The following is a 24212-nucleotide window of genomic DNA, read 5'->3' as shown; positions in this document are numbered from 1 at the left end:
GGCATTTTATCAAACCCTATACAAAAAATGTCGAACACACTTGAAAAGGAAGATCATTTGGGAGCAGTTTTGTGTCAGGTAATGTGAATGGTGAATATTTCGTGGAAAACGTTGGCTATATCCATAGACTATATTAAAGAGGCTATTTCTTAATATGTATAAAAGTGTAAAATTGTTTTGACGTTTGAACTAAGTTTTTACATTGAAGTATGTTGATGTAATTATTTAGGTACCTACAATAAAGTGATGTAATAGTAAAAATGTCTTGTAGAAGATCTTTATAGGTGAGTCAATCTAGGGAAAAAAAGGGCTTAACCCCAAAAAAATTGATACAAAAGGTTTTTCAATGGATTCCAGTAGTATTTGGTGTGCTGAATAACATACTAAAAGTCTACCAAAATCTACCCCCCAGAAAGCCCTCATTTCCAAGATGGCGGCCGAAATGGCGGCGGGGAGCTTGAAATGGCTATATCTCAAATTGAAAAAATGTTGCAAAGGAATTTTCAACTGATTTTGGTACCTCTGGACATGCTTACAAACATACTAAAAATCTAGGAAAATACACCTTCCGGAAAGGCTTCATTTTCAAGATGGCGTCCAAAATGGTGGCTGGCCAAGCTTAAAATGGCTATACATCTCAATAGAAAAATATTATTCAAATGATTTTTCACTTGATTCTGGTACCTGCAAATATGCTTATGACCATACTAACAATCTAGGAAAATATACCTCCCAGAAAGGCTTCATTTTCATAATGGTGTCCAAAATGGCGGCCGGGAGCGTAGAATGGCTATATCTCAAATGGAAAATGTTACAAAAGAATGTTTCAACTGATTCTGGTACCTCTATACATTAAGAAAGTGCGACAAATCTAGGTAAATATAACTGCTAGAAAGGCGTCATTTTCAAAATGACTGCCTGATGGTATAGGGGAGGGCTGGGCGATTAATTGAAATTCAATTTCGATTACGATTTTGGCGTCCCTCGATCATGAAAACAAGATAATCGTAATAAATTGATTATTGTGTCGCACGCCGTGTCTTGTGTGGTAAATGCAGCGAACCCTTCTGTGCCCCCACCCAAACACTTTCGCTTTCAGCGATTGCAATGCAATGGTTTATTCAGCATAAAGTTAAAGTACTCGCCCAAGACTGATGTTAAATCGAAACACAAAAGCCTTGCGTGAGCGAAATAGCGAGTTGCCAGTTGAAACTCCGTGACGGTGGGTAACGGTGTCATTCACAGTGACACCTCGCCAGTGTGAGCCGCCGCACAGAAAAGCCCTGTGGCTTTACGGCTAGAATGAACCGGGGATATCCTGCCCGTTAACGTTGTTGATGTGGAAGGCTTCAGCTCAGATCTTGTCATCGAGACGACATTGATGAGGTCATTGAAGACGCATGGAAGTGGAATGACTGACAATCAGAGAGCCCTTTGGACCATGTCAAAGTGCATAACATCACAGTACAACACCGCAATGCAGGAGTTCACAAACCAGACATACACAACATCAGAACAGCACAAGGACTCAACAGAGGCAAGGATGAAAAGGGATGCTGCTGACCTGGAGAAGATCACTTCAAAACTTGCTATATGGTCACCTTTCTCTCCAGACTCTTCTTTAAGGAATGTTGTTACAGGTGTTGTTGCTGAGGACGGAGTGAACGTGCATGATTATGACTCTGTTGGACGCAATATCATGCACAAAATGATTGGACAGCCTGCATTCACGTTCTCATTTAGTAGAAAGGATAAAGCCATAACCCTTGGACAAAAATCGTCTATCAAGGTTGCTCCTGATCGAACAATTGATTTTGCACTTCTTTTTCAACGTTTCCTGATTGTCTCCCAAACTGGAGAGCTATCATTGGAGGAGGTTATGCGTTACGAACTCAGTCCTTTCCCTCCTGCCCTCTTTGAAGCTGGAAACATCTTCCGCAAGGCTGATAAACCACAACTTGCGCACGCAATCTGTGATCATGCAAGTGATGCAATCCTAGATTCTGTACCAGAAACAGATCATTATGTTCTTGATGGAGGTTCACTCCTTCACCGAATACCATGGAAGCACGGACAAAGCTATAGTAAAATTGTGCAGTCATATGCAGACTTCACCATCCAACATTATGGCTCAGCTACAACCATTGTGTTCGATGGCTATGGTGATGGGCCATCCATTAAAGACAACACACATCAAAGAAGAGGAAACAATATTCATCCCATTGTCAACTTCACTGCTGAGACAGAGTTCTCAGGTAAGAAGGAGGAGTTCATGTCAAGAGATCTGAATAAACAAAGGCTGATCCAAATGATAAGCGATGAACTGAAAGAAAGTGGTTGCACTGTGGTCAATTCAATTGGAGATGCTGATGTAGACATCGTAAGGGCCGCAGTGGAATCATCTCTTCTTCACACCACTACGCTGATTGGAGAAGATACAGATCTCCTTGTCTTACTACTTCACTATGCACAGAGAGATAGTAAGGGCGTATATTTCAGATCAGACAAGTCAAAAGCTGATGGCAGTTTTAAAGTGTATGCCGTAAACCATTTAAAAGAAGTACTTGGACATGATGTGTGTTCTCAGTTGATGTTCATCCATGCTCTCACTGGCTGTGACACAACTTCTCGGATCTTCGGGGTTTGCAAAAAGACTGCTTTCCAGAAGCTTGTAAAAGGGGATCCCGTCCTTCGATCTTGTGCCAATGCATTCATTGTCCCAAACCAGACCACAGAGGTGATTGATGACCTTGGGTGCCAAGTAATGGCTGTCCTCTTTGGTGGAAAGTGCACAGATTCCCTTGCAGCAATGCGATATAACATTTTCAGCAAGAAGGTTGTCTCAGCTTCATCAACTGTAACGCCTGAACGTCTGCCACCAACTGAATCGTAGAGCGTACTACCAGGTCATGGTCTGGATGGGAACAGAAGATGGTATGGATGCCCTGAACTGGGGGTGGAGCCTGCAGGACAATAGATTTGTCCCACTCATGTCAACAACGAATGTTGCTCCAGACAGTCTCTTGAAGGTCATTCATTGTAACTGTACCACTGCCTGCAAGACACTCCGCTGTTCTTGCAGAAAATATGGACTACCTTGTACTACTGTCTGTGGACCATGTCAACTTAAGGAATGTGACAATCCACTTAACAAGTTTCTTCCAGAGGAGCCCGAAGATGATGATGAATAAAGACCACAATAAGTGTGGCATTTATGTTATTCAACAACAACACCACCTTTCTAGTTTGAATAGTAACCAATTTGAACCATTTAACCAATGTAAGCTTACAGGCAGTCATTTTGAAAATGATGCCTTTCTAGCAGTTATATTTACCTAGATTTGTCGCACTTTATTAATGTATAGAGGTACCAGAATCAGTTGACATTCTTTTGTAACATTTTCCATTTGAGATATAGCCATTCTACGCTCCCGGCCGCCATTTTGGACGCCATTATGAAAATGAAGCCTTTCTGGGAGGTATATTTTCCTAGATTGTTAGTATGTTCATAAGCATATTTTGCAGGTACCAGAATCAAGTTAAAAATCATTCGAATAATCTTTTTCTATTGAGATATATAGCCATTTTAAGCTTGGCCGGCCACCATTTTGGACGCCATCTTGAAAATTAAGCCTTTCCGGAAGGTGTATTTTCCTAGATTTTTAGTATGTTTGTAAGCATGTCCAGAGGTACCAAAATCAGTTGAAAATTCCTTTGCAACAGTTTTTCAATTTGAGATATAGCCATTTCAAGCTCCCTGCCGCCATTTCGGCCGCCATCTTGGAAATGAGGGCTTTCTGGGGGGTAGATTTTGGTAGACTTTTAGTATGTTATTCAGCACACCAAATACTACTGGAATCCATTGAAAAACCTTTTGTATCAATTTTTTTGGGGTTAAGCCCTTTTTTTTCCTAGATTGACTCACCTAGCATTACCCCAATAAGGTAAACTGTATGCCTTGTGAAAGTCTGTGAGATCTCGGCCATGTAGCCTATAGGGCTTGGTTGTTGTCTGTTAATATGCCAGTTATATCCACAGTATTTAAACCAAATAAATAACTGTGTTTATTACAGGTTCAAGATGACTTGAGACAACTCAAATGTGGCCTTGGGAAAATCACAAAAAATGATAGGGGGGAAGCACTGGACGTTCAAGCTTTGGACACTGCCATCTGCAAGACAGAGAGTAGCATCAGGGTAAGGATGCTTCATGCATAATTAGCACTGATGACACTAATATTACATTTACATCAGACAAAGGCAGGCAGCTTAATTATAAACAGATATATGTTCTTCAAATAAATAGAAACATGCGGAGGATTATCTGAAAACAGTCACTAAGGAGCTGCTGGTTCTTCCAAGCATTGAAGACTTACAAAAAGACACAGTGCAGATCCCAAATTGGTAAGTAAAGAGAAGCTTACATGTGTGAGTCCTAAATAAATCTCTTAAATGGGGACACTTTCATTCGCCATCTCAGATAGTTAGAACTTCAAAGAAATATGTTTAGAATTGCATACGTTTTGGTGAATGGCATTATGAACCTGATTAACAGACACATTAAACAGGAAACCTACTCTGGAGAGTCTCCCAGACGTTCGTCCTCAAAGGAAAGAATTTGAATATCTTCAAGAGTTTTCACCTGGGGAAAAGGTAGTTTATTATTGATGTTAATAAATCAATTATTTCGTTTTTCCATTATAATATTAAGTACAAGCTCCAAATAATAGAGGAGACAAAAGAGAACATAGTGATACTTTTCTGATTAGCAAAAATGTGCATACATTTACATATTTAATTTTGCTGCTACTGTTTCTACATTACATCTTTACACTTTTCCTCTATGTGTCTCGTTCAGCAACGGTCAGCATTAGCCATGCGTTTGCTGTATAATCCCACTCACCCAAACAACAGAACCATTATGCACCAGAGATTTGGGATTTCACTCCCTGACATCCACCAGAGGAGCACATCTACAGTAAGTTATCTGGCTAAAAATGTAGATTATATAAATGTATCTGTAGATTGGGAGTATTATTATGGTTCTGCCCTCGAACCTTTCAAATGGAGTCGACATGATGGTTAATTCTTCCTCCGATGATTATGTACTGTTGTCAGATTGAGTAAAACACATGACAATCATGGAGTGGTTTACAGTTAATTCAATTTTGGCTTTGTGAAACAGTACACCCAGTAAAATTTGAAGTTTTTATTTGTTTTGGAAATGTGGTATTTTGGCTTTCCTTACTGAGCAGATTTTCTCATCATACTTCAGTCTCACTGCTGGAAAAGACTTATATAACTTTAATAATAAACTATAACCAGAATAATATAATGTCCTCTAATTATTTGCATCGTACAGTGAGAATTGTATTCCTGTGTCCTTAGTCTGATTGTAACATACAGCACATGCCACGGGAAACATTACTAAGGGTTTCTGCAACAACTGAGATGAATTGGATATTATTGTTCCTTTCTCTGATACTAACTCCCTTAATGTAGCCCAACACTTTACGGTGGAGTGAAGAGTGATGGAACACATCTGCATTAATAGATGCTTCGAGTTCCGTGCTTCGAGAGACAGTGACATACTGTAAAGGTCACTTGGCTCGGTGATGACAGCCAGCACTTGTCACAGCAAACAGATTAATCTTTGCAAAGGTCGGCATTAGTTTAAGGTGTATTTTATACGCCTACTTTTTCCAATATGGTTTTGGAAACATATATACCTGACAAGAGAAATAGTGGCCAAGACTGTCACTCTGATATAGGAGAGACTGAGGTGCTGGCTGCAGAATGCGGAAAGCAGCAGATTGCAGCACATCAGCATTCTTCTAAAGAAACAGGCGCCTGATTGCTGCGCTATGGGCTACTGGTTTACAGCTGTCTCAGGACAGAAGTGGGTACCTGGTCCAGCATGCCAATAAGACAGCCGTAGCTTCCCCAACTGCTAACCAATGGCTCCCTGCCTGCTGCCTCCTCCTGAAACTCAGGCCAGCTCTTCTCCACTCCATACCCATGCCAGGAAACAAGCTTTTTTGCATTTTCGCAATTTTACAAAAGGTGCCACCTTTTTCCCAACCCCATCTGAAACAGATGTGTGCCTTTGAGGGTTGGTTCTCCCAGCACCTGGCTACTACCTGTGGTCTGTCAGAGAGCTCAGTGGTCTGAGGAAAACGAAAGAGAAGACATAAGGTGACAAGTCTGTAGGATCAGCAGCACAAACGTTGTGTTTGCTGAGTTATGAGACACTTGAATCTGCTTATATTAAACTGGGCAATTAAGTATACTTTGATTATAGTGTATATTAAAAAAGTATATATATATATAGCAGAACAGAATTGCTTTTTACTTTTAAGATTGATCTTTACTTTGACTCTAAATAAATACAGAAATTCTTATCCCAGGACTGATGAAGCTAGGGCTTGGCTATTCTTACTGTGGGCAACCAGAAAATACTGGACCAGGTTCTAGTGTTGCTTTGATTTTATCTGTGCTGGATCTAGGAACTCTAATCTCATTAACATGTTCTGTTTAGGCAAAACATCACAGAATAATCACCGGGCCTGTGGTAAACATGGCAGTGCAAGAAGAAGACATCAGCACGGGTAAACCTACTCTTCAATACCCACCGCCATTATACTCCAGACAAACAATGATTGTGTGTCAGTTGGTGTTTGTTAGATCTTTCTGCCACTTTGATCAGACCACTGTTTTATATTCAGTGGAAACTAATTATAATTTAGTTACATTACATTATTTTGAATTTTTATACTTTGTTAACTTAACATTCGGTTTCCCTACTTGTTTTTTATTTTGCCTAGTCTGACATTTTTATGCATGACTTATTATAATTTATATTTAATTTTCCTTAGTGCACAACAGAAGTTTGCTTCGTATGTTGATCAAGCACAAGGCTGTTTCTCTTCACCCAAGAGAGGATGCGTTGAAAATATGTCAGTGCTTTTCCATTACATTTTATTAATTTAACAACATTTATTATTTCCAATGGAAAAAGTACATTATGATATTGTAACATTTCCTGTGTGGTCTTTAATGCTTTGGTAGACAACCTTATGCTACAATAATATAAATTATGCATTTTGTATTCTCCCATTGTTTTCATTGCCTTCCATGACTGTTATTGTGGAGCCAGCTGCCACTTGATTTGACAGTGATAACTGGTTGCCACCGATTATTAATCACTTAAAGCGTCTATTTGTATCTTTAGGCTCAAAGTGCAGGTGTCACAAGCAGGTCAAATTTGAAACAGAACCTGAATCCGACTGTGAAAGAATAGACACAGAATGCACACCCCTTTTGACCACCAAGGCACCGCCGCCATCCGCAAATTCCAAGAGCATGGACCACAGCTGTGATATACAAGGCACCAATGAACTTACCTTTAACAACCCTCAGGTAAAAATAGTGTTATAGTTTAAAACATTTATTACGATAATTTGAAAAAAAGACAGTGATCAAAGACAATATTTCAATTCCTTAATGAGTATTGTTAAGGTCTAGTTTAATCCCATTATTTGTTTGCCTGCGTTCCGTAGAATCTACCTGTGCAGGCTCCTGTAAACACCAGTAAATACCCCTTTACCATCATAAAGGGACGGATCAACCCAATGGCGACAGATTTCTGTCACTTCAAGCAGAGCTTCGGCTTGTGCTGGAGCAATGTGGTGGATGTTCTGGATCCCCTGGAGAAGCTGCTCAGAGACTTTGCTGTGCCTCTGGCCAAAGTGAGCGGGGAACGGCTGGTGGATTTTGTCCATGAGTTGGATAATGGTTTGAGGCAGGCTCCTCCAGTGATCAGCCTCCTCTCAGTGCTTGAGAACCAGGAGGAGGTATTGAGTCTGGTCTCACGCGCAGGTCAGCGCTACAAGGGAGTGGGGGGCGTGGAGGCGGCTGCCATCCACATCCAGTCCTACTGGAGGCGCTACATAGCCCGGACAGCCTACCTGCGCCACTGTCGGCGCAAGTGGGCGGCAGGAACCATCGCCATCTCATGGTTGATGCACTCTCAGATGCGTCGTGTCCGGAACGCCCTGCAGGCCAGGCGTTTCAGACAGCTGGAGAATTACCGCAGCAGAGCCCAGGTGATGTTGCTTATACTGTGTGCTTTCTCTCTTGTTCTCCCTCTCTCTTACTCTCTTATTTGATTATTTAACATAGCTCTCACATTTTCAGAAATTTCCTTTGTATCCCTCTCTTCCTGATTTCTCAAAATTAGAGTAAGACTTTTACTATGTTTATTCAGTGCTTTTAAATTAAATTGCATAAGACAAATTCCATATTTGGATGTTCATTGTTCCATCTGAGTGTTTATTTTATTTTATTATTATAACATTTTTATTATTCCTCCTAATTTTTTATTATACTTCATAATCCAAATATAACCGCTTTACTGGATTCAAATAAGAAATTTTTATTTTTACGTATATTATTAATGTGTATTTTTCCCTAAAAGGAAAATGATGTTCATACACGTCAACTAATTAATTTCCCATCCAGTCATAAGCTTCTGTGTTTTACAGAGAGCCATTAAATATCTGTGTTTGAACAACATCCTTTCAGAGGGGCCAAGAGTCTCTACTCCTCTGAGTACATTTTTATAAAAGTTATGATGATTCCATGTCAATAAGAATGCGGGCTAATTTATCATGGTATGTCACTTTAACTAAATTGCCCTGCTTTAGTACTTGTGGTTTGAGATGAGCAGAAACACAGAACAGCAGAGAGGAGCAGTGAGACGGATGAGCAGGGTAGAACGACAAAGAGAAGCAAAGGAGTGAGATGAAGAGAGGGGAACGAGAAAGAGAGAGTGAGACAGATGAACTAAGTTAAACTTAAGCCACATAACAGCAAAAGATGACAGATGGAGAAACAGTGATTATGAGGGTGAGATATCGAGGGGGGAGGGTAAAGGTACCCTATCCATTTAGATCTGACCATCTAAATGGATCATGAGGAACATGTTACATGTAACATGTAATGATGCCTTATTAAAAAGGTGTTGTTGCGATATTAATTATTTTTAATGAAGATTTAATGAAGATTGTAAAGGGAAAATTCTTGTTTTGCACCTGAAATGACTGTAAAGGCAGTGACATTTTTTAAATACAAATCATGCCAAAACAGATTTAATGCAATGGAATTAAATCTCACTTTAAAATGGAAATGATACTTATCTTATGGATTCAAGATTTTTTTCTTTGCGTTATAGAAGACCAATTCACTGCATTACCTGATATTTCATTTTATGCTCAATGACTCAAATATTTTAAAACTTCTTTCTGCCATAGAAGAACCTAAAGAAAATAAATAAAAAGTATTTCTATTTAGCTCTTCAAGAGAGCAGCATGACAGCACAATTTACCAAGATGTATAATGCTCTGTACATGTTTATCCCATTCAGCATAGATGTCATGTCTGGGCTGTCATCTGGGCTGAACATCTTTTAGAGCACTGACACAATATTAATTAGTGCCGACAAGTTCATTTAGTTTTAACATCGCTGTGTGTGTATACATGCACTAAGTATATGTTCTCACTCTTTAGACATTCTTTGAACATTCATACCCTGTTAATTAAGCTTGCAAATCTTCCCCTGGCAGTAGCATCATGTACCTTGCTGATTGAATTAATTGTGAGAAGATGTTTCTAAAGTAAACGCTTAATTTAATTAAGGTGGCGTTTTATGCTTGGCTTGCTTCTGTTAGCCCAGAGAGATATTGGCTTGATGTGTTTTTAGAGCTATGCAGTGATGTGATGATTTGTGTGTGTGTGTGTGTGTGTGTGTGTGTGTGTGTGTGTGTGTGTGTGTGTGTGTGTGTGTGTGTGTGTGTGTGTGTGTGTGTGCGCGCGCACACTCTTTAGCAGTCACCTCTCTGATAACTCCTTTTCTCCATCCCCAGCATCTGGCAGCCAACTGGACACACATCCAGACCTCCAAGAGGACCATTATCCACATCCCTTCATTAGGTAGCTTTCTCTGCCTGCTGCGCATGCGCACACACACACACACACACACACACACACACACACACACACACACACACACACACACACACACACACACACACACACACGTCAGTCTCACCACTGCCTCAGTCTCTGGCCCTGGTGGAGGCACTCTGTCTCGTTTAAATGACTCTCTGCAGGAAAGCACTCACAGGATGATGACAGTCCCTATGCCGGGGAACTGAACAATTTAGTCTCAATCGCCATTTAATTTGCAGATTAAGCAAGTGAAAAGCCATTATGTTGAATATTTGCGATTGACACAAAGGTCTTATTTTGTTGCTCTGCTAAAAAGAAAGAAAAAAAACACTTAAAAGAGGAGGAATCTGCTATGTTTTTGCAATAGACAGAGTGCGGGCTGTGATCCGTTCTTGTTCCAATTTCACCGTGGCACTCACATTAGACTGTAATCAGGCATGTGCATTATAAATCATTGAGCGATTGTCTAAAATTATTAAGCCTAATTACTAGCAGATGGAATGCTTTATTTGCACTTGGGGTGGCTACAGAGAGTGCTGTGTGAGCAAGGATAATTAGAAAGTTGAACCCCATTGTTGTTAATTAGCATGAATCCAATCATTTAATTACCTTGATTCAGTTGAGGATTCTCTCTCAGGCAGAAATCCAGACAGACATTGAGTAAAATCCTGGAGGGTACCGATGGATGTGGCTCAGTGGTAGCTGGACATGGTGCAACAGGACTCCCAGACACTGCACCTGCTAGTTATTAGGCTAAATGAATCATCAGATTGCACCACTGTGTGCTTAGACTTACCTACCCCACCATCTGAGAGTATTTGTACAGAGATACAGATTTGTAATAAAGCCAATTAAAGATGATACGAAGTCTTTTGAAAGTCATATTTTTGTGACCCTGCTCTGACAGGATACTCTCACAGCCAGCGACAGAACTTGAGGGGATTTGACATCCTCCAGAACGTCCAAATAAGCAGACTGTGTGATATAAGAGGTAGGAGCTATTCACTGGCTCAGCGCCACATAAATACACATTGACTTTCTGTTTATGCTTTAGAAGTACAAGTCCTATTTGTATATTTTTAGACAAAAATGTGGAGGTTATCTACATATGTCCACGGCATCTGGGGTATGACGTCTTGGACTACTACACCAGCCTCCTGGGGACTGATGAAGCCACAGACGAAGATGATACCCATGCCTCATCTTTCCTCAGACGATGTATAATCCTCACACCGGAGGCTGTTGATTATTTCCCAGTAAGGTCAATCGCATTCATATTTTATCAAAAAAATTAACTTTAAAGAAAAAAAAATAGCAATGCATCAACAGGATCTCATAATTGACTGAGAAATCATTTGTTTCGTATTGTAAGGATGCAACAAGCATATGTAGTTTGTGAATTCTCCTCTAGAGGGTACCAGAGGAGATTATTACTCTACTGTTGTATTGAGAGAGCTTCACTCTGTTTAATAATTTTAATTTTTTTAGTAAACACATTTGAACTATATTCAATTATGCATAATTCAAAAACATTTAGAGTTCCTAGCTAGTGTTCAGTAAATTATAAAATTCCATATTGGTGGGTTTTATTCAACTGATCATTCCATCTAAATGCTTCACTTTCAAGAAACATAATCTGATTTTAATTTTTTTTTCATCAAGGCATTCAATCTATCTTTTACATCCCCCTTCAGTAGATTGAAAGTGCAACATGACATGGTCTTCTTCATTTATTTTATTTCTATTGATTTTCCTGCTGTTTTGTTGTTAAACTGTGCCAGGCGTGTTGCCGAGATGAATCACTGCTACCCATGGCTGGCAGCACATTCTGCCTGTGACAGAAGGGATAATTCCATGTGGATCAAATAAATACAGATGTGAAGTAATTAGTTATATTCCCAAGGAGCTCATTGCTAGCACACATTAAAGATGTGAAGGATTGGGGAGGCCTCCCACAGGCAGCTTTTTATCAATTCAACCTGCTGAAATACTGGAGAGGTCAAAACCCTGCTGGCTATTACAATAATAGATCTGTTGTGTGTACACAGTGATAAATCAGGTCAAGGAAGACACGCGTAGAGCTCTTTGCTCTTAGCTCCGTCTTAATACTCCCCCCCCCCCCCCCTCTTCTCTTCCAGAACCGAAACATGTGCCTGTCCACGCTGCTGAAGTACAGTCCCCGTACCCTGAAGCGCGTCAGGAACCTGATCCAGGGGAAGCAGACCTATATTGTGGGTGGAGTTGCCCATGTGGACGACCTGGCAGTGGCCGATGAGCTAGGAGTGCCAATCCTGGCTCCAGAACCAGCTATCGCGCAGCTTTACAGCACCAAGTCTGGAGGGAGGAGGATCTTTGCCGGGGCAGACGTAGAAGTACCACCTGGTCAAGGAGACATCTACTCGCTAAATCAGGTCAGAAATCTAAAACACAAATACCAAGATTCCATTATTAAAGCATCAGTTATCATTGCCTCATTTTCACTTGTACTTGTTATTATTTATATTATTTAGATTGTCATTCACACATGTGTCTCTCTTGCTGTAGCTCCATGAAACACTGGCTGAGCTCATGACTCAAAACCTTGATGTTCAGCGCTGGCTCTTCAAGCTGGACTCTGAGAATGGTGGCCGCGGCACAGCCTACTGTGATGCGTGCCATCTGCGCTGCTTTAACTGGGCCCTGCAGGAACACGTTCACTATGGTCCGGTCCTATGGAACACAGCATGGATTCAGGTATTGAGATGTTACTTAGAGGATTACGTCATAAACTATAGGACCACTTATTAAAGTCCCTTTTTTTTACACTATTTTATGCAACGTTTCAATAGATTTGCTTGAATTTTAGCTTTGTATTTCAATCTGTATTTATTTATTTTTCCTTATTACTTTGCCCTAAATTGATGTGTTTTACTATTATGTCTTGTTTTTATGGCTCTCTCTAAAACACTGGTTTTAGCAAAGTGCAATAATAATATAAATTATTAGCTGCTATTATTGCACTCATACTAATGAGGAATCGGCCATTTAAAGTTAACACAGTATCAACTTAACAGATAGCTTTACAGTAACAGCTAGATATTATAAAGGAGATTATGGACCTCGTTGAGAGGACACGGCTCGAAAAAGGTTGAGATTCACTTATTTCATTGATGGAACAAAAGCATAGGTCACAGTGGGGTCAGAGAGATGCCATCATTTAACCAGTGCCTTAAAGTAATAGTCCCAATGTTGGTCCCTGTAGTACAGTATTTTGAGCATCGTCCCAAGAGCCACAAAACATTAAATCAATATATAAGATATCTGTTTATGCCCACAACCACTATTGTTTCTCTGAAGCAAACAAATCAACCAGTGACACTGATTTAGGCTTGTCTAATAGTAGTTATTCATTAACTTTACCTGGCAGTGACAATTAAACCATAGTACAGAGATTATTTATTTTGCTGTTCACGCGTTTACATTTTCATAAAACTATTGTGCAGATTAATGTCGAACAGATTTAAAGTTGATTTAAATTGTATTGCAAATGTCTTAAAAATGTTTTGAAGTACAAATTACACTAAACACCACTATTCTTAATTGCAGCTGATGTTGATGGCTTGATCTCCTACTTTAAAATCACACCATTGAGCGATCTCTGTCTGTTCATAGCATCCATTGGATGGGTCTGAGCCATTTGTAAAGACAACATTTTTGTACGTTTGAAGTTAAAAATGTGTAATTGTAATTATAATATAGATGTTTCTTTTTCAGCAACAAATGTATTCAGATTCACTCTCAGACCTTTTCATAACAAATACAATTTATTTAATCATTGGTAAACCATTAATTTAGTAGATGTAATCCGTACACAGCTTCTGACACCCTTGGCCCTCATTTCTCATATGCTTACAAAGTAGCCTTTGATTTTCTGTCATGTGTTAATTACCGTATTTTGCCATTTAACTGGGAGCTTTGTGTAAACTAATTACTTGCTAATGATTGTGGGCTTGGAGCACAACGATTTTACTTTTTATTCCGTTCGAAAGAACAGCAGTCATCTAAAGCTTCTTATGGCTCGCTCTGTTTTGTTCCCATTAGCTCGTTCTTTGAATCATAGTGTTCATAGTCTGATTCATGTGCTATGCGGGCTGTAATTGTTGTGGCATCGGTGCTGTTAATTATGGCAGAGAGAGGCTGAGCCACAGCCAAGGTCCATAATGGTGGCTGAGGCAGTGCAGCAAAGTAAATGGGGTTTGTTTCACCAGCTGGGGTCCCATGGAGAGGGAAGAGTGCCGAGGCCCCCAGTGTAGGCCCACAGCCTCAGGGCTTCTGGGCCATATGGACACAACACTTTAACTGGCCTTTATTCTACACCTTGCTCTTTTAATCAAAGCAAAGCCCACATCCTGTGCTCCTCATTGCATGTTTTTTTTGTTGTGACATTGCTTCCCCCTATAATGTATTAGCCCCTTAAATGTATTACATCATCCTTCTGCTGTTGTACTTGTGTATATTGAAGATAGCAATTTGGCTCTATATGCTGAGAGATTACAGAACAATGCTGTTGATTAGATGGAAACAAATGAATATTTAATATCAGTGTATCTCCTCGCTATCCTCTCCTAACAGCAGAAACTGCAGATGGATATTTAAACATGGCAGTATATTTTGAGATATCACACTCATTAACGTAGCACTTTACTGAAATTATTGCAATGGGAGTGACAGCTAGTGAATAGGATACATACATACTCACATTCTGAAAATATGCATTCGGCATTTCAACAATAGATGTTTAAAGCTATGTTTATGAGAAAAACGTACTAAAAAAGTAGCAATTCAATGCATTATTAATGAAGGACAAATGATCAAATGAAGCATTTTAAATATGAATTCATAATTTAACAGTTCTTCACCAAGATTATTGTCTACCAAAAAATAACAAATAAGCAATGATGGAAATTTATATTGTACAATTATGTTTTACAACTTAATGTCTCATACCCTTTCTAATCGCTTTGAAAGAAGAGAGGGATTAGAGAGGATTCTTGGCCTAAGTGTACACAGACATTGTGCATGTTTTTTTAATTATTGCTTGTTCTGAAGGGCACAGCATGAAGAAGCCTGATTCACAAAAATGCCATGTGGTCTTTGAGAACAATACCAACAATCAGATCCCCTCTGGCTATGCAAAGAAAAGCCTGAAAGCATACAACTAGAAGGAGGGGGGGGGGTGGTATAGATAGAGGTTTAGCAGATAGTATGTGTTTCTTTGAATATTGTGCGGCCCACAGCCTCCAGTACATTATCCCAGCCCTCCAGGCATCTCTTAACATTTACACAGAGAGAGGTTAAAGACATGTAGATCTGCACCCATGCAATGCCTGAAGGGGGCCACACACACACACACACACACACACACACACACACACACACACACACACACACACACACACACACACACACACACACACACACACACACACACATACACACACACGTACGCACACATAAAGCGCTCACACAGCTTGCATATGGATCATTAGGCACAAGAGGGTAAAAATTACACCTAATAGCGTCAACAGATGGATTATTCCTTTTTGGCATGCTGTGTACAAACAGATCTTGAGCAACACCTTATTTAGGTTAAGTTTGTCATTGAAATGGGTCATTTGATAGTCACTACCACAGAAGAGGTACAGTGACATTTTATACAGATGTTTTCTGTATACATATTGTGCAGTCTGTGATAACACGGAGGAGTTGTTTAATGTTTAATGTTCTGCCCTAACATAGTTAACCTGAATTACAGTAATGAGACTTGAAAACACAACTTTCTGTTGTTCACCTTTTATAAGTGCCTTTTTTGTGTGTTCAATGATTTATATGAAGGTTATCGGTCCTCTTTTGTGTGTTGTCTGTAAGTGGGGAAGATGTTGCTGCCCTTGTACTAAGAGGCTAAATTCAACCAGGGATGAAAATACTGTGAGAGAGTAACTTCATGTGTCATTGATGGTCACACATGAAATGAATAATGGGCTGTAGTAGTTTCAGGTTAAAACTACGGTGGAACACCATTTCTGCAAATTAATATTCATAGCAAAATGTATGACTTGTCAGATTATATCACCCTTTACCCCAGACCTACTGTAGCCTTTCATTTGTTTCACTATGTAATGGACAGATGAAATAGCAATCAAAGAGGCAGGGCAACGTCTATTTTATTCATGGCCAGATTGCTCGGCTTTATGTGGACACCAAGCAAAGCTGGAATCCTATCACAGGGTACTGTACGCAGTTTAAATCCAAATAATTTATTGCAAAATACCTCTCTTTCTTTTCTCCTTGTCCTGCTGTTTCTGTGAACTGCATAGGCAAAGTCCTGGGGTGAGCTTGCTCTTCCGTTGAAAATGACAACCGTTCCCTTACACTTTTTGCCGCACCATTGTGTGCTTTATGGTTTGTGTAGGGGGAATCACTGTGTAGCATTTGACCTCGCCTCTTACAGTACTTGAATATGATGATGGCTGTTACATGACTTGAATACCAACAGCATAATCTCCGGTGCTGTCTCCAGTGAAGCCAGACAGCACATTCTCAAAACAAAGTAACCCTCTGGATAGAAGGAAACAAAGACATTATTTCCATTTAGAATTGTTCTCATCTTTCAGACAGATTTCACATAAATTATTGGGTATCATCAAATGAAATTCCTGCGTTATTGTCATACATGTTTTTATATTACGGACCCTGTATTTAAAAGAGAACTTGAACTCTTGATACTCGTCAAAATAAGCATTCAATTTTAGTTATGTAATACAGTATATACGTATGGTATAAAAGGGACATTTAGTAATCGCATTTGGTACTTTAATTATATCAGTGACTGTATATATATATACCGTATATGTCAGAAAAAATGGTGTACACAAGTTGCCAAACTGTTTAAGAGACAACTTAAAACAAAAATTAGAAATTAACAGCATAATTAAGTGGTGAAACCATTATGGCATTTCCTAGTTACAGAAACAAGAGTGATATCGACCCCTCAGTCAAGCCCTGATTGATCCCCAGATAGATGGGGTTAGCGTAGACATTCATCAGCTGCCCGGTGGAGAGAGTTGTTATTGAGGGCAGGTGCCGTCTCTGTGGCTGTGAGTTAAAGCCATTAGACTCCTGAGGCCTTCTGATAATAGGCTGTCACTCACAGACAGACCCTCCCGCGGTATCCGTCAGACACTCACACAGAAATTGAAGCAGCCACCAAAGGTCTCAAGGATAACAAGCAGCCACTGGAGTCATCCGGATAACACAAGGGCATTTACAAATAATGTAGTCGACCTGCGGAATTTTTTTTTGATAAAGTGACAGAAGTGAAAAAAACAGCCAGGACATGTAATGGATAATTGTAAATAAATGTTGCCCTCAGATCTGTCAGCAACTTGTTTTCAGTAGATCCCTCATTTATGCACCTTAACTTTTTTTTTTGCAGGAGTCTGTGCTGCTCAGATATTTAGATGAGATCCCAGAGTGGCTTGCCCGTTACGCCCGGCCTGCTAAAACCTCCTACTATCCCACCTGGGCCTGCTTCCTGAAGACCTTCCTCAGGCAAGGTCAGATACCGATTGTGAGGCACTGAATGTTATTCACCTGCAAATACAGCCATTTGGAATATTCAAACAGTCATTTCCTATGTCAGTCCCAGGTCCCAGATGTTGCTTACTTGAACTGACAAAATTAAATAATGTTCATGTTACTCTTGTTAAACAGCTGCTGGGAGCGTTTTCAGGTGCTGTACTATTGGTAACTTTTTGTTGATTTTTGAACTGTAACCCTTCTATATACTCTGACTTTGTGTCCAGGCGGTGTGGTGGAGGCCTACCCCCCTTCAGACAGTGTCACGTGTCTGACTGTAGATCTGCTGCTGGAGCCCGGGGGTGAGGTCACCATGTTGTCCTGGGGAGACCAGCTTCACGGCTCCTGTCAACTGCAAGCTATAGGCTACACTGTTCCTCAGACCTCTGTGAACCCACAGACCTTGCACGCCATCTGCATGCGTGTGGGCCAGGCCTGTTTACAGCGCCTCATCCTTGGTTACGTCTCTGTGGACCTAGCTACCTTCCTGGACCACAACACCAGGGAGCAGAAGGTGAGAGACACAGCAGGGCAAATGAAGGCCTTAGCTCATTCTGCCACGATTATTACGGTCCACGCTCCTTCAAGGCGGGGTGTCAAAGCTTTCTATTTCACCACATAGGTGAAAGAGATAAATTTTTAGGCTGAATCAGGGATCCATATGAGCAGATAGGTGTCTCCCCTATTGCTCCCCTGGGATCTGGAAAACAGGCAGGGCAAACAGTGGGCATAGGGACCAAATGTGTCACAAGGCCATCTAATAAACTGTCAGGTCTTATTGTGTCGATACACTGATTCAACCATTTAAGGCTTGCCCTTTAACCTTACGATGCCGAGAAATTCAGAGGCACCTATCTTTCAGACAATAGGTCACTCTAAAGTGATTTGGCAGCTTCACAGGGAGGGCCCTGTCAGTGTTTAACCCCTAGCTGTTTACCTGCAGCGGTCTGCTGAAATCTGTCCGTCGTTGTTACAGCGAAGCCTCATAGAAGCATTAACTCATTTGTCAGGATTAAGTTTTCTTGAAAGCTCCTTGATTTATGATATTGGAAATGGGCTGGTTTATGATGGTTTAACCTCTGCTCCTAACATGTGGCTTCATTGACTGCGTATTGATCCAGAGCTGTAAAATGAAATTCCTTGTTTATAATATGGTCTATTAAATACAAAAACCTTCATTCTAAAGCACAACTTTGCGGTTTTTACAAATTGTACAAGCAAAGACACAGAATGGGTTCAGATGTGGTTTCTTTTTCCTTCATAAAAAAATCATCAGATAACAATACATTTTCCTCTTATACAATACATTTCCCTTTTTTCCTCTCTTTTCTTCATTGTTGAAGCTTTATTTATGTTTGCATGCATAATGGATTTTCAGTACAAAAAAAAATGCTTTTGGATCAGACACTAGCCAAGGGCATGATAGCCACTAGAGGGTAGTATCTTATGGATATGATGTGAACTCACAATATGAGCAAAGCCGTTTTCAGACAATGCAATTTGTATCTCTAAATATTTTTAATTTTAATTTAATTTTAATTTTAGTAGATTCTTCTTCTTGGTTCCCTTTTTAAAATACAGAGATCTTTTTTTTGTCAGCTGTGTTTTTATCAAGACGTGTACTGATTTGCATCCATTTTAGGGTAAAATAGGGTCAAACTGTTTTTTCTAAATTTTAATTTAGAAATCAGGAATTTTTTATTCTAAAATTTATCATATGGACCGAAGCTTCCTCCTTTTTTTAACGGTATGGAATGATATAATGATAGCTTTAGAATTGATTTTCATCTGGTTTTGACCCTAAATTGAATCGGATGCGCTGATAGCATAATTAAGGGTAGACTATAAGGGTAGACTGTGCTTGAATAGAGGCAGGAACATTAAAGACAGATTCTTAACCATCTCCCCACACACACACAGATCTCAGACAGAGGAGAGCCACATGGGCAAACCTGTCTGGATTTAAACATCAATTTAGATTCAAACCTGTTGCTAAAAGCTGCCTACTTTATTTGATGGGAAGAAGTGGGTCACATATGTGTGCCCTTGCAGTCTTTCCTCACATTGTGGAACGGCGGGGCCCCAGCTGCAGCATCAGGGTTTTTAATGAAAATGCAAGGCAATAGAAAACAGGTACAATCCAGGCTTGAATTTCCCACAGCTTTGTTAAGAGCAACAATGAGACATTGGAGTATGATTTTTTTAGTGAGTCGGGTGAATGGCGTGGCGGGGGGTGTCCATCCCTCCAGCCCATGTACTTACCTGATGCATAAAGACTGGCATCTATCCAGTGTTAACAACTGTAACTCTGACAGTAAGGGTGGCCAAGTGCAGCCACTACATACTAGTTAACTGTCACTAAACAGGACTTTACAGAGCTTGCGATTGTTTTGAAGTCCCGTTATAACACTAGATGCATATACTGTATATCCTCTTTTTCTACGTTGGTCTCATGTAGCTTTTATGCAATTTGCAAATTTTTTGCTTATGAATTGGATCACAAGTTACCTCAAAACATTGTAAAAAATGTCTCTCTACATATTTAAATATATTATTTGGGGTATTTCTTCTGGTAATTCATTTGAAGTGTCGTAGTAAGTTTTGTATGACAGACCCCTTTTAAAACGATGTCCTGACCTTTCCTCTCCTGAGCTTAATTATCTGAACTTTTGAGTTGAAAACACAGTATTTAACTGGCAAAAAAATTATCGGCCACATTTATGATAACTGATGAATTATTTTTTAAACAAAAAATAAGATCTGCAAATTTAATTTCATCTTACATCATTTAAAGCTTCATATCTTTGCATTTCGGACTGTGAGGTGGACATATCGAAGACATTTAATGACTATATGGAAAATGGGATATGTACTTTTTACAATTTTCTGACATTTCATTAAAAAAAATGTTTGTCAGATGAATCGATAATAAAATATATTGTTAGTTGTTGCCCCATGAGACCCATGTTTCATATTATAGTTGAATTTAATACGACTAAAACATAGCCTATGAGAGAACTACTGTACATGCTCAGATATCCATGTGTTAGTGGAGATAAAGTGCTCAGGTTACAGAGACTGTGGGGTTCAGACAGGCAGCGATTTGCATTCAGTGGCAGGAGCGTTTACTTTGACAAATAGGAACAGCAAAAGGAGGCAGCCGACTGCCACTTAGTTATTAACAACTCCTTCACTGGTGATTTATTTGCCACTTTTGAAGAGAGGGCATAGCTATTACGTTCTTATTGGGAAAATTAGCCCTGTTTAAGCAGAAGGCTACGACCATACCTGACCCCTTAATATACTTATAATGATGCCATTTACCATACATATCTGAACTTAGCTTCTCATCAAACCTGAGCCAAACAAACTAGCCCAGGGCAAATGCAACCAAAATACACATGGACGGACTTTGTGCATGTCTCTCAAAACTGAATTACTTAAATCTGTGGAGGGCACACGATTAACCGTGTTTTTCCTTTTCCCCTGCCTCTCAACATGGATAACATTGTAGGGATTAAAAGGTACTGACCCTTCTCTTTATAAGAAACGGTGGGTGAAATACTTTGATGTGTAATTTTTGTGTTTAAAATTGGGGTAATTAAGTTCATAGTGTCTGTTTTTCTCTGCTGTGACACAGAGTTCTGGATGTCTTATTTGCAGGTGTGGGCTATTGATCTGGACCTCACATACAGTAACCAACTGGCCATGACCCAGATGTTTCTGATGATGACTGGTGGAATCCTAAATTGCCGTACAGGCTGTTTAGAAGTGCCAATGTCAATCAAAGAGAGATGCTGTGAACACCAAAATGCAGCCAAAGTACCTTTCTATATTTTCTTATAATAACTGTTCAAATGTAAATTTAATTTGATTATATTATGCTGTATTTGAAATTCATACTGTGTTTTTCCCTAAATTATGTAGTTAATTTAATTCCTCAATCGCCAGCTCTAAATCAAGATGAGACATTAGAGGATATTCTTATAGCTCTACAGTAATCACAAAGATAGATCAATGTTTTGCTCTTCATATTTGTTAAATACAACTAAATGCTGTAATTACGCACTGAGCTCAATTGGTGTTTAAGTGCTGAATTCATTATCATTTTGATAGATGAGCCTAAATAATCAACACATTAATAATTCATACCGTTTTCATTATGCATGTCTATGCATGCTTGAACACCTCATCAACCTGGTGCCAGGCATTAAACAATAGAGTTCTTTTATTAGCAGTATGCCCGAGTTTACGCTTGTTAATCTGCGAATTGTGTTATTTTATCAAACATTCATTTAGTCGGTGGCCTGGTGCTTCAGTACAGCAGTTGAGCCACCACGGTGGTTAATGGCTTTTGCAGTGGCCATCATTAGGGGCTTGCATATTACAAACACAATTAAATCCCTCTTGGACACTTTTATTGTTGTGTGAGGGCCCTGTGTTTGACAATTGCAAACACACAGGCATCGCAGCGAGTTATGGGCTCTCTCCTGAGCACACAGGGGCTTAGGCCTGCTCTTTTTCTGTCCCAAAGGTACCTGAGCACCAGAAACATTTTTATCCTCTTGAGCCCTGCCACTTTTAAGTAATCAACCTTTCTACTGTTGCTTATGACGCTCCCATGCTCAGAAACCCCTCTATAATGGTCATATGTATTATGCGTTGAGTGGTGCTAACATTCAGTCCCAAAACTGTATTTTCTTTGATTGGCATCGTACAATTAAGCTCATCTTGTTTTTGGCATGTCTTCTAAACATTAATTGTTCCTCCCCGCAGTTAATTAAGGAAGGCCCAACAGTTTACCACATGTGCACAGTGCCCCACACTCATCATGTTTACTAATCACGCACACTCCCCAAACTAAACAGTGACCCTAAGGACATGTGTATGGGGTTCAGCCTTCTCTACGCTACCCATTTCAAACACACACCACCACCTATTATTCCTAAGCCCCAAATAGAATAGAGTGTATTATTTTGTCGTGTTTCAGACTAATAGAAAGACTAATGCCAACAATCATACACTTACATTATTTGTCTTTGTTTTGCTTCCTTGCTCTTCTTCTCAGCCTCCTGTGGTTAATCGTTGTGCAGTCATTGGTAGCCACTTGTTTCACTCCAACCTCTCCATGTTATACCATGCCGTGTTCTTTAAGATGTGCAAGACTCATGGCATAGGATTTAACATGAAGGTAAAACACTCAAAATTCACTCTTTTGCCTTGATATTATCAGTACGTCTTTTTTCAGTCCATGGATTTTACTCATCAGAGTCTGTTTACAGCTCTTGTAGAGGACTACTACTAGATTAAAAAAAAAACATTGCATTATGGCTCCTCTAAGGCATTAACACCGAAATCTCCTACTGGGAAGTGTTGTCGCCATATTTTGACAAGGGAGAAGAATGCATAGGTTAGAAAATATGATTTTAGTTATTTCTGTTCTTACTATTTCTAACTTATTTTTTTATCAAACTACACCAAATCAAGTCAATTTTATATATCCAAGTATTGCAATAGCAATTTGCTTTAGCGGCCTGGGCTTAAACATCTGTACAGCACACAAAACCCTTTTGTATTAGACTCTCAAGAATCCTAAATGTTTTAACAGTTTCATATTGCTAAGGAGTTGACGTACTCTTTGAATATACACAAAGTGATGATGGAGCTATCCACTGTGTGTTTGTTTCTTTTCATTTTCAGAAAAGGAAAGGCACTGTTTTCGCTCTTTACGACAGCAGTGAGCGATGCAGCCTTGGAATGATGTAGGTATTTTCTAATTGCGTCAAGTTTATATATGCAGACAGTGTGAATGAAATTCAGGGTTCAATGCCATGGAGAAAGAATCCAAGCATATTCAGCTTTTCCTTACTTCCCTCTCTTCCAATAAACAAACACATGGAAAATCAGTAGAGGATTAGGTGGATGAAAGACTCTCTCCAGACTGAGAGTAAAGTCAATTATTTTAGAGGATTAAGATGCCACCTCTGGCTTTGTTAATGTTGTTACAAACTCTAGAAGTTGTTAAGCAGAGGGTTATTTAACATATTTATCACTTGAATCCTTTAGCTTGCTCAGTGCTGTAACAGTTAAATCACGCTGTGCTCATCTCCCTAAAGACTAAACATGTCTTCTGCTGAAAGTTTCATTTAACCGCTGCGCCGCCATCAGATGAACAAGGTGATTGTTTCTGAGCCGGCAACGCGGGGAACATTAGTAAACTCGTTTGTTCGGGGTGTCGTTAATAGAACCATCTCAGAGGATCTCCAGGGAGCTCTCGTGACCTTTGCTCAGAATCTGTCAGTCATTCATCAGGACATATCAGCCTCACAGACGCAAGGAGAAACCAATTTTAAGGTACCATGTTAATGACCTAACGATCTCTCCTCATCTATATAATGAATCTTGCCTATTCTGTGACTCTCTGGTCATCCACAAATGCTTTTGAAACTTGCGGACATGAAAAAAAGGGAAGTCATTTATTTATTTTAATTTCTTTTTTTGAAGGAGCTGATCAAGGATATAGACGATGTACTGCAGATGACTGTTCAGCACAGAATGAGAGCGGTGGAGCATAAACCTGCTACGTAA

At 39.7% G+C, this 24212-nt stretch overlaps 1 protein-coding gene across 1 annotated transcript; it reads left to right on the top strand.

Annotated features, from left to right (window-relative positions):
- Positions 1–27: 27 nt before the first annotated feature.
- iqch (IQ motif containing H) lies at positions 28–24212 on the top strand (the record flags this gene model as incomplete). The annotated part of the gene is made up of 20 exons (XM_080027642.1): positions 28–78; positions 4074–4196; positions 4306–4403; positions 4568–4652; positions 4858–4977; positions 6538–6607; positions 7231–7418; positions 7559–8104; positions 9923–9989; positions 10915–10998; positions 11091–11263; positions 12146–12418; positions 12552–12740; positions 17482–17602; positions 17852–18138; positions 21288–21446; positions 22693–22815; positions 23325–23386; positions 23870–23978; positions 24129–24212. The coding sequence occupies 20 exons, from the start codon at positions 28–30 to the stop codon at positions 24210–24212; spliced, it is 3012 nt and encodes a 1003-aa protein (XP_079883768.1).

This window comes from Ammodytes marinus, assembly GCF_949987685.1.
Source record: "Ammodytes marinus genome assembly, chromosome: 5".
Lineage (NCBI taxonomy): Eukaryota > Metazoa > Chordata > Actinopteri > Uranoscopiformes > Ammodytidae > Ammodytes > Ammodytes marinus.
The sequence above is the reverse complement of the archived record's forward strand: the minus strand, read 5'-3'. Positions and strand labels throughout refer to the sequence as shown.